Source organism: Vicia villosa, linkage group LG5 (genome assembly GCF_029867415.1).
Source record: "Vicia villosa cultivar HV-30 ecotype Madison, WI linkage group LG5, Vvil1.0, whole genome shotgun sequence".
Lineage (NCBI taxonomy): Eukaryota > Viridiplantae > Streptophyta > Magnoliopsida > Fabales > Fabaceae > Vicia > Vicia villosa.
In genome coordinates, this window is record NC_081184.1 from 2471924 (window position 1) to 2484188 (window position 12265).

Below are 12265 nucleotides of genomic sequence, written 5' to 3' on the forward strand. Positions count from 1 at the left end.
CAGATATTATGCAGATGTTAACCCCAATCCTATGTCTAGAATCAAAAGCTAACAGATATCCCCCTAATCAAGATTTGTGATGTCTATTTCTACAACAACACAAATCCAAAGCATTTAAGCAAAAAGATTAGAAAAACACCGATTAAGATTTGTAAAGCAAACTTTATACAACTAGTAGAAAAAGCAACAAACATCCATGGGTTTAGAGTAATTTACATACAAACTCACCAAAAGAGAAATACAAAGAGAAGAGAAGAAGAGGAACCAAACATTTCTTGGTTTGTCAACACCAATCGATGAGAAATTCGACCTCCGATCATCCGATTACAAGCTCCAATGGTGTTTCCAAGCTAAATCTACCCAAAAATGACCTAGGATGAGTTGGGGTTCAAAAATACCCAAAACATAACCTAAAAAATCTGATTTCCGCCTATTTATGCAATTTTGGATCTGGTACAGCGCGCGTCGCGCGCAGGAGCGCGCATCGCGCCCAACTCGCTGAGTTGAAAAATCAGCTTTTAGTAAAAATAGCGTAACTTGAGAACCGTAACTCCGATTTGCGCCCGGTTCGAAGCGTTGGAAAGCTTATTCAATTTCCTATCTAACAATGACAACATATCAACCAAATTGGTGATTTATTATTCTTTGATTTTGAGCTTTATTCGCCGAATGAATTGATTCCGCCGCTCAAAATCGCGCGTTTGAAGCCGTGTCTTTGAAAACTATCAAAAACGCAAGAATACCTACAAAAAGAGTAGAAAACTATCAAAAAGTATAAAAGTGTATGAAAATATATCTATTCACAAAGTATACGTATTTATGCACAAAACGGGGTATTATTCAAACGTTATTAACAAAAAGTATCGATAAGTGCCACTATTTACAATCACAAAATAACTACATTTTGGCACTTAACACAAACCTATGACCACGTGTGAAGAAACCTGCAAAACGTCTAAATGATGAGATGAACATTTAATAAAGCTATCTCTGGACCTTTTCCACTTTTCAACATATGATCACAATTAGACGTATCCGACCCACCTCTTTGGAAGACTTCCCATACACCACGCCATAACAAGCTTTGAGAGAATATGTTCTATGTCGGCCACAGACTCAGTATAAGGAAGACCCAATATTCGCCTACTACGTAAATACCACCACTTAAGCAGAAAAAAATGACTTAATTCATAGTTAACTCTATCTCTCTTTACTCAAAACTTACTTGGATGGCATGCTATAGTGCTAATTTTACGTATGTATCTCGCTCAACTATATCAGAAGAGTTCACACTACCACATCAAAGATCTAGATCAACAATTTTGATTCTAGAACAGAAGACATCTAAAACTCTAATTCCTTTATGATATTTGTCCTCGGTGTCATCAAGTTCCTGAAACTATTAAGCATATTCCAACTAAACAAAATATTACTTTCGTTTTTGTAAATATAAAACAAGATATATATTCATTTCTTAAAACACGTTCTAATCTTTCTTATTTCACCAATTAAATAATCGTAAGAAAAAACTATAATGGTAAACAACCTCTCACTTTATCTTTCACCAACCATAAGAAGGAAATGGTTCCCACATTCAAGGAAAAAGATGAAAAGTCACAAACTCTCATTATTCATCTCTTAACTTTCTGGTTAGTCTTGCACTTTACACTATTTTCTATTATATTCTATTGGTAATTAGTCATTATTTTCAATTATTACAATGTGAATAACTATAAAACACGTTTCAAATGTTCACATTTCTTACATTCCATCAAATTCAAGTAATGGATTGCTATCTACCTGGGTGGTCAGTGCATATTAATTCAAAGAATCATATTATAATATCAACCTCTTCTAGAATAAATTTTGATTAAAACAAAAACATCATAACTTGAGAGTTTAGTATTTTAAGTGTTATTGATGACTATTTAACTACCATTCTTAAAAAAGTTCAAAATTGGTAATGATTATCTAAGAAGAAAAAAAACTTATTACCTTAAAAAAATTAAAACTTCATTATTGGTGAAAATTTTCAAGGTAAGACAACTAAAAAAAGCACACAAAGGAAACATGTATGATTAAAATAATTAAGCATGAGCAACACATTCTTAATTGTTTAATATCAATTTGATCATATAAATAATAACTAGTGCAATGCTACAAATTATAAGTACCAAAACAAAATAGCATTCAAGTTTCATCAAAATTATCAATATATTTTCTTCTTTGTAAGTGTCTTAGTTAAACAAAACATGTCTTCTCTAAGGTCCACTATGTCATATAACTCCAAATCAAACTTTGATGAACTTAGATGGGTGATTCATATTAGAAAAACCCTTGAAGAAGAATTTGAAGAGGAAGATGGTGAATTATGTGTAACCATTTTCAATGTGCCAAAGCTTCTTATGGCTAGTGATCCAGATTCATATGTTCCACAACAAGTTGCAATTGGTCCTTACCATTATTGGCGACCAGAACTCTATGAAATGCAAAGTTACAAGCTTGGAGCAACTAAAAGATTCTTAAAATCATTACAAACTCTCAAGCTAGACAAGCTTGTTGACCAATTGACAAAGTTTGAACAAAGGGTTAGAGCATGTTACCACAAATTCTTGGATTTGAACGGCGAAACGATGGTGTGGATGATGATTGTTGATGCATCATTCTTACTTGAGTTACTTCAAATTTATGCCATGCAAGAAGGTGTAACGAAAAGGGTAGTTTCGTCGAGCATGTCACATTTGGTGGATTATGCTGGAAGAAAATCTGCTCATAATGCTATGTTGAGAGACATTGTCATGTTAGAGAATCAAATTCCATTATTTGTTTTGAGAAAATTGCTCGAGCTCAAGTTTTCGTCACTCGAGGCGGCCGATGAAATGCTGATTTTCATGTTTATTGGTTTGTTTAAACAAATTTCACCTTTCAAGATGATTGCGGAGTATCCAAACATTAAAGTCTCAGAAAGTGCGCATTTGTTAGATTTCTTTTATGACATGATTGTCCCTAAATCAGAAACCGATCATGATATTGCTATTGATGTTGAGATTCAAGAAGAAGATGAACAAGATCACAAAGGAATTGATGAAAACTCAAAAGGTGAGTCTAGTTATGTGAAGCAATCATTCAATGAAATTTGGAAGATTCTTTCAAAACTTAACAAAGGACCTATGCAATTACTAAAAAGGGCACTTGTATCAAAACCTTTGAAAGTTCTTGTCAAGTTTCCTTGGAAAATCATAACCAATCTTCCGGGAGGTAAACTTCTTAAACAACCTATTGAATATTTATTTTTCTCAAAAGAAAAAGGTGATGAAGAAAATCAAGAAAATGAAAATTCTAGTAACTTTATTAACAAGCCACCTTTGATTGAAGAAATCACCATTCCTTGTGTTAAAGAACTCGTAAATTCGGGGATTCAATTTTTTCCTACGAATGATGGAAACATATCAAGTATTAACTTTGATGTGAAAACAAGAACGTTTTACCTTCCTATAATTAGTTTGGATGTTAATACCGAAGTTTTTCTTCGAAACCTGGTTGCGTATGAATCATCGGTTGGATCAGGGCCGTTGGTTATAACCCGTTACACCGAATTGATGAATGGAATTATAGACTCGGAGGATGATGCAAAGATTCTAAGAGAGAAAGGGATTATTTTAAGTCACTTAAAGAGTGATAAAGAAGTTGCTAACATGTGGAATGGAATGAGTAAGTCATTGAGATTGTCAAGGGTTTTGTTTTTGGACAAGACTATTGAAGATGTGAACAAGTTTTATAATAGTAGAATGAAGGTGAAAATGTGGAAATTTATGAAGTCTTATGTGTTTGGTTCATGGAAGATCTTAACATTTTTAGCTGCAATTTTCTTGTTGCTTTTGATGGCTGTGCAAGCTTTTTGCTCAGTTTATACTTGTAGTCGCTTCTTTGAATCAACATTACAACAAAGTGATTGATTTAAATGAAGTGTTTTTTTTTTTTTTGTTTTCTTGTTTTAAAATTTTAACATTTCTTGTTTTTGCTTGTTAATTGTGACTGTGTGTACTCTTGTTCTTGTAATAAATGTAGTTGTGCTATGAATTATTTTTTATTATAAATTGAACTTTGATGGAGATAAACTTGAATATAATTAATTATAAATGGAAGACAGTGTAATTGAAATAATCAACCATTATCTAAAAGCATAGAAAAATGAGTGAAAGTGGAGGATGCTTGTCAAAGGTTTTGTGATGAAATAGACACTTTAATTTATGGGAATAAGCAAATATAATAATTTTTTATATCATATAAAAGCAAGTGGGATAAGTGGTAGTAACCATATATAATGAAACTAATAAATAAAGACTCGATGAAACAAATTTCAACCTTGCTTTCATTATTTTTTTAATATTAACTCATAAGTCGTCTTTATTTAATTAGCCTTTCAGTTGCATCTTTTAGATGAACGCATTCATTAATATAATGACGGTAATTTTTGTAAAAACAACGGTATTTTAATTTATATGTCTTGATTGATTTTCTAATTTGATAGTGGTTCTTGACCCTATTTTCTTTGAGCTCATTGTTTCCACATTCTTGCCGGATTTTTTTTTCTTGATGTGTTTAAAGGATTGAATGCAGAAAATATGGATCGAGGTCCTCGCTCTCTATCATCACTGTGATAATTATTGCTCTTTTCTAGAGCCCGTCCATATTGGGGGATTCTCGCTCCTTGCTTCTTCTCTTTAGCTAGCAGTTTTTCTTCGTAATTGATATATGGTTGAACTTTAGTTTCTCTCGGAATATACAGCATGATCTCAAACCCCTTATAGAATATCTAACATTTTAATCTGTTGTTTGTACCTCTCACTTCTACTACAACTTTTTGTGAATTGGTCGATGTACTCTCGAAGAGTCTCTTTCTTCCACTGCATATTTTGTGAGTCGGTAAACATATAAAATGAAGATAAGGTGAGAGTTTGTTTCATTAAGCCTGTTTTTTATTTGTGACGATTTTGTATTGTTTTTTAAATAAAAATGACACAAGCGAATATGACATTACTAAAAAAAAAAACATAATTTCTTAATTCTCATCCAGGAAGCATGAAAAAATATATAAATAGTTTATTTATGAACATTCATCTCGTACTTATTCTCAATGCGAGATTCTTGGTATATCCTCTAGCTCAAATTGCATATTCAGTCTCTTATATTTTCATAATTAAAAAAAAAAAGTTGACTATTGAAATTTGAGTTATAATAATGCTACTATTAGTATAATTATATAGGAATATGAGTATAAATCAAATAGCAATTTCTTAAAAAAGAAAAGAAATTGCAACAAACTCTACGTAGGCTGCATGGTTATTTAATGTCCAATATTCCCTATCTTAATGCAAGTAGCAGACCAATTTCAAAAGAAACAAAAAATGTATTTAAATTGTATTTTTGTAACTCAAGTAATTAATTATTAATGAATTTTCTTGGATTTAACTATGGAGAATATAATTTAAGACCTATAATTAATAAAACGGTTAAATATACCACTATTTAGCTCTACAATATGAGGTGAATTTGGTTTTAATTTTGTTTTTAAGTTTGTTAAAGAGTTGATTACTTGCAGCGTAAGTAATTAATGAAATTAGTTGATTATATATAGTGCATACTAACTAGTTATGTTAAGGACTCGCTCTCTTTTAAATATACTCTTTTCATCTTTGATCAATGTAAAAATTGCAATCACTCACTAGTTATGTTAAGGACTCGCTCTCTTTTAAATATACTTTTTTCATCGTTGATCAATGTAAAAATTGCAATGACTCTCTGAACTATCAATCGGAAGTATATAACATCTTTTTTAGGTGACAAAACATTAAAATAAAAATTTGGAACGTTCTCTGGGTGACTAACTATTGTTAGCTTACTTTCATGTGCTTTGTCCTACATAGACTTCAAGAAGTCTTTTAATTATTGGTGGTGGATCTTGATCCATTTGTACTTCTATTTCTTTTTCTTTTCTTTTTTTTAAAAAAAGTTGCTGATTTATAAAAAAAAAATGAAATTTGTTACTTCTATTTCTTTTAATTATTGGTGAGGGACTCGGATAGGATTCTCTTAAATGACATTGCTTTTAAGATTCTTTCATCCGAAGACAACGTTGTTCTTGAAAGTCTTTTCCAAAGTGAAGAGATTAAGGAAGCTATTTGGTGTTGCGATAGTTCAAAGAGTTCGGGTCCGAATGGTTTTACTTTTTTGTTTATAAAAAAATGTTGGAGTTTTATAGAGCATGATTTTGTGAGATATCTCAACTATTTCTTTTCCGGTGGTTGAATTTCAAAGGCTATAACTTCCTCTTTCCTAACGTTGGTTCCTATGTCTCCGAATCCGATTTCTTTGGATGATTATAGGCCAATTTGTTTGGTGGGTTGTATGTATAAGGTTATTTCCAAAATTTTGGCGGGAAGGTTGAAAAAAAGTTCTTCATAAGATTATTTCTCCGAGTCAAACGGCTTTTGTTCCGGGTAGGCAACTTCTTTATGGAGTTTTGGTGGCGAATGAGGTGGTGGATTTCACTAAGAAAGAGGGGTGAGGTTGTCTTCTTTTTAAAGTAGATTTTGAGAAGGCTTATGATAATGTATCTTGGAATTTTCTTAGATATATATTGTGTAGGATGGGATTCAGAGCGAAGTGGAGGAGGTGGATGGAAATGTTGGTTTTTCAAAGTAACATGTAAGTATTGGTTTACGGTAGTCCTACGAAGGAGTTTGGTGTTGAGAAAGGATTGAGGCAAGGTGATCTTTTATCCCCTTTTCTTTTTGTTGTGGCATCCGAGGGGTTGGCGGGTTTAGTGCGAAAGTCTAAGGAGAATGGTGAGTTTAGAGGTGTTGGAATTAATGATAGTAGTACCGTTGACATTCTTCAATTTGCGGATGATACATTATTAGAGGTTGAAGGTTCGTGGAGACAAGTGTGAGCGTTTAAAGTGGTGTTGAAAACTTTCGAGTTATTTTCGAGTCTCGGAATCAATTACCACAAGAGTAAATTGATTGGGAATAATGTGAATAATAATTTCTTGGAGGCCGTCTCTTATGTCCTTTCTTGTAGAGTGGAAGAGTGTAAATTTACTTTTCTTGGGATTATGATTGGTTGTAATCCAAGGAGATATTCTTCTTGGTTACCTCTTTTGTCGAAGATTAAGAAGCATTTAGAGAGTTGGAAGAACCGGTTTCTTAGCTTGGGTGGTAGGATCACTCTTTTGAAATCCATCCTTAGTTCTATTAATATATTCACAATGTCGTTTTATAAGATGTCGGTTAAGGTGGCCAAAGAATTTACTAGGATGCAAAGTAACTTTCTTTGGGGTGGGAGGGTGGAGGATAATAAAAGAAGGATTTATTTGGTTAGTTGGAAGACGATGTGCCTTCCGTTTGATAAGGGAGGGCTCGGCATAAAAAACATCGTCGACTTTAACTTGTCTCTTCTTAACAAATGGAGATGGAGAATTCTCAAAGGATCCGACTCGATTTGGTTCAACTTGTTGAAAGCCCGATATGGTGACTTATGCATGAAAAGCTTTTGTGGAGGTATGTTTCCTTTTGACTCTATCTCTTCTTCTTCATCTTCTTCTTCTTCTTCTCTTTGGTGGAAAGACTTGATTTCGGTGGGTATTAGGGAGGACGAGGATCCTATTGTATCCCATTGTCGTTTCAAGGTTGGTAATAGATTCAAAACTCCTTTTTGGGAAGCGAGGTGGAAGGATGATATTTCTTTTAAAGATATGTTTCCGGATTTATATGCGGTTTCCTTTTTCAAAAAAGTGTCGATAGGGGTTATGAGAGGGTGGGAGAATGGTATGTGGAAATGTGGTTGTTGTGGTATTATTCTGAATTATATTTATAATCTGGGTAATGGGGCGGATTATGTTTCTTTTCGTAATTGTCTTAATGGTTGTGAGGTTGGTAGCGACACAAGCGATGACATTTTGTGAAACATATCGAAGGATGAGTCATTTTCCATTTTTTCGTGTTATGGGCATTATGCTGGTAGGCGTAACCCGTTTGGTCCTTTGAACAAAAATGATGGAGCTTTAGTTTTGATTTGGAAGTTGGAAGTTCCCGCCAAAATCAAAGCTTTTGGATGGAGACTTTTTGTGAATAGACTTCCGACTAAGGATTTACTTGTTAATAGGCAGATAGCATTGTCGTTGGAAAATACTAAGTGCATTTTTTGTGGGATTGATCCGGAAAGTAGGGACCATTCATTCTTCAATTGTAAAATGGTGGAGGTGGTTTGGAGGGAGATAGTCATTTGGATTGGAAAGCCAATTGGGGATTTGGAAGAAAATTGTTTGGCAAGCTTCATGGATTGGTTTTCTTTTTGTAAAAAGAAGAAGGTGAAAGAGAAAAAATTAGGAATAGTTTGGCTAGCTATTTTATGGACGCTTTGGCTATATCGGAATGGAATTTGTTTCTGTAATGAGGTTTGGAATGTGAATAATTTGATGTGGAGTATTAAAGCATTGGTTTGGAAATGGTCCTTTATAGGTGATATTACACAACCCATTTGTAATTTTTACGAATTTAACAAAGCTCCTTTGTTATTAATTTTGTAAGGTTAATTGGTTTGTAATTTTCTTTTTTGTTGGCGGATTTACCCCATTTTATATGTAAACAAGCTTTGAGAACCCTTAGTTCTCCCATTTACAGTATCTTGTTTACACCAAAAAAAAATTGGTGTTTCTCAGTCTTCATAGATACCAAAAAAAAAGTCTTAACTTAGAACAACGTGCCTTGAAAATCTATCTCATTGTCTCTCTAAGTTTCTCTTTCTAGAATTTCACCATTTCAATTCCGTGCCCAAAATGAGATGAAAATCACATTTTTTAAGTGTTAGGAGAAACATACTTCGTTGTTTTAGAATGCATTGTGTTCCAGGAACGCAATACATTAAAGCCAAATGTGGTGCGTTAATGCGTATTCGTGAATTATCCAAAACGGTTTTGAAGCCAATTCACCTCAAATCAAAAGTATTTGGTTTTATAGTAATAGAATTGAAAGGATGGTCATGGTTGATAAAAATACTCAAATGTAAAAATGTTGAATGTGTGTAAAATTGTGTGTGGGCTTAGATCTTGCAAAGCTGTTTTCTTTTTTCATGTTTTTCATCAATGATAGGTGCTATAGACTTAAATATGAAAGATTGTGTTTGTTATGTTCAATGATAGAATGAATTCAACAACTATATAATTCTAGATCTAGGGTTTCTAAGAACAAACATAAACAAATTTGCAACAACAATAAAAGAAAAGATTTGTGATAATTCTCTACCTTTTTCTTAGAAGACAAAGTCCTTTAAATACAAGGTGAATACAACCCTAATGGGCTGTCCATACAAGGCCCAACCAAAAACATAAAAGACTAATGAAAAATTATAAAATTTAAAACTTAGTTTGTTATAAATCCTTGCAGCCACTTGGGTTTGTTCTTGCTCCTAATGGGCCTAGTATCATTCAATGAGTGGTAAGCTTGGCCGGTATAATGAAATAGACATCTACAAAAGGAAGTTAATTTATATCTATTGGTACATCATTAGAAACTAGTCAATCATTTGTAATGATAAATTATTAATTGGTTAAAGTAAAGAAGTGTATGGTGGATGTTTTGTAAAGTAATACAGTACATTACTAGCAAGTTGCGGATAAAATATCACAGTTGTTGAGAAGCTTATCTCTTCATTCAAAACAAATCCATTGCTTAACTACATTTTATTTCAACAAGATTACATAGTTACAATCAATAATCAAAAACAAGAAACAAAGTTTAAAAAAAAAAAAAACACTTAATTTGAATCAATCACTTTGTTGTAGTGCTGATCCAAAGAAACGACTACAAGTATAGACAGAACAAAAAGCTTGTAAAGCCATCAAAAGCAACAAGAAAATTGCAGCTAAAAATGTTAAAATCTGCCATGAACCAAACACATAGGACTTCATAAATTTCCACATTTTCACAATTTATTCTACTATTATAAAACTTGTTAACATCTTCAATAGTCTTATCCATGAACAAAACCCTTGACAATCTCAATGACTTACTCATTCCATTCCACATGTTAGCAACTTCTTTATCACTCTTCAAGTGATTTAAAATAATCCATTTTTCTCTTAGAATCTTCACATCATCCTCAGAGTCAATAATTCCATTCATCAATTCTGTATAACGGGTTATAACCAACGGTCCAGATCCGACTGATGATTCATATGCAACCAAGTTTCTTAGAAAGACTTTGGTATTAACATCCAAACCGATTATAGGAAGGTAAAATATTCTTGTTTTCGCGTCAAAACTAATGCTTGATATGGTTCCATCATTCGTAGGAAAAAAACGAACCCCCAAGCTCACGAGTTCTTGAACACAAGGAATGGTGATTTCTTCAATCAAAGGTGGCTTGTTAATAAGAGTACTTGAAGTTTCATTTTCTTGATTTTCTTCATCACCTTTTTCTTTAGAGAAAAATAAATATTCAATAGGTTGTTTGAGAAGTTTACCTCCCGGAAGATTGGTTATGATTTTCCAAGGAAACTTGACAAGAACTTTCAAAGGTTTTGATAGAAGTGCCCTTTTTAGTAATTGCATAGGTCCTTTGTTAAGTTTTGAAAGAATCTTCCAAATTTCATTGAATGATTGCTTCACATAACTAGACTCACCTTTTGAATTTTCATCATCTCCTTTATGATCTTGTTCATCTTCTTCTTGAATCTCAACATCAATAGCAATATCATTTTCAGTTTCTAATTTAGGGACAATCATGTCATAAAAGAAATCTAACAAATGTGCACTTTCCGAGACTTTAATGTTTGGAAACTCTTGAATCATCTTGAAAGGTGAAATTTGTTTAAACAAACCTATAAACATGAAAACCAACATTTCATCGGCCGCTTCGAGCGACGAAAATTTGAACTCGAGTAATTTTCTCAAAACAAATAATGGAATTTGATTCTCTAACATGACAATGTCTCTCAACATAGCATTATGAGCTGATTTTCTTCCAGCATAATCCACCAAATGTGACATGCTTGACGAAACTACCCTTTTCGTTACACCTTCTTGCATTGCATAAATTTGAAGTAACTCAAGTAAGAATGATGCATCAACAATCATCATCCACACCATCGTTTCGCCGTTCAAATCTAAGTATTTGTGGTAACATGCTCTAACCCTTTGTTCAAACTTTGTCAATTGGTCAACAAGCTTGTCTAGTTTGAGAGTTTGTAATGATTTTAAGAATCTTTTTGTTGCTGCAAGCTTGTAACTTTGCATTTCATAGAGTTCTGGTCGCCAATAATGGTAAGGACCAATTGCAACTTGTTGTGGAACATATGAATCTGGATCACTAGCCATAAGAAGCTTTGGCACATTGAAAATGGTAACAGATAATTCACCATCTTCCTCTTCAAATTCTTCTTCAAGGGTTTTTCTTATATGAATCACCCATCTAAGTTCATCAAAGTTTGATTTAGAATTATATGACATAGTGGACCTTAGAGAAGAGATGTTTTTCTTAACTAAGACTCTTGCAAAGAAGGAAATATATTGACAATTTTGCTAAAACTTGTATGTTTTGTTTGGTACTTATAATTTGTACCAATCCACTAGTTATTAAACTATTAAGAATGTGTTGCTCAAATAATTTTGATAATTAGATAACGACATAACTCAAATAATTTGAAGCTATGGCTGAAAAAATATGTACATGGTTGAAACGTGCTTTATTTAGAACATCTCCAATGGTGCAACCCATTTTTGAGTTCTTTATGGGTCCCACTAGCTACATCATCTTAAAATAATTTTTATAATTTTTATTTTAATTGTACAATTCTAAAAAGTTATTATTGTGCCCACAACTTTACCTTATAAACTAATTTGATTGGGTACCACAATTTTTTCATAGTTGCATTGCAATGCAATGGTACTATGATGTGGCATGTCTAGGTGGAGAACTTATTAGAAGGAACTACCATTGGAGATGGTCTTACAATGTAGTTGATTGATAATAATAGCTAGCCAATAGAATAGATTAGAAAAGTAAGTGAAGTGTCTTTATCATCAACAACAAGAATAAAATGAGTTAAGTATGGATGATGAGAGTTTGTAAAAAAAATCTTTTATTTGAATTATTAGTTATTGAGCTGTATATTTTTGTTGCAATTATAACTTCTAGGTGCATGTGGCCCATTAGTGTCCAAATTTAAGATCTTGTAAAATCTAATTATTTAAAGTGTAATGTT

The 12265-nt window shown here is 32.7% G+C and overlaps 2 protein-coding genes across 2 annotated transcripts; one reads left to right on the top strand and one right to left on the bottom strand.

Annotated features, from left to right (window-relative positions):
- Nucleotides 1-2182: 2182 nt before the first annotated feature.
- Nucleotides 2183-4030, top strand: LOC131606117 (putative UPF0481 protein At3g02645). Its single transcript, XM_058878398.1, has one exon. The coding sequence runs from the start codon at nucleotides 2253-2255 to the stop codon at nucleotides 3954-3956; it is 1704 nt and encodes a 567-aa protein (XP_058734381.1). The 5' UTR covers nucleotides 2183-2252; the 3' UTR covers nucleotides 3957-4030.
- A 5689-nt stretch (nucleotides 4031-9719) lies between these two features.
- On the bottom strand, nucleotides 9720-11612 carry LOC131606118 (putative UPF0481 protein At3g02645). The gene has a single exon (XM_058878399.1). It carries the CDS (start codon nucleotides 11508-11510, stop codon nucleotides 9864-9866), a length of 1647 nt encoding a protein of 548 aa, XP_058734382.1. The 5' UTR covers nucleotides 11511-11612; the 3' UTR covers nucleotides 9720-9863.
- Between the last annotated feature and the right edge of the window lie 653 nt (nucleotides 11613-12265).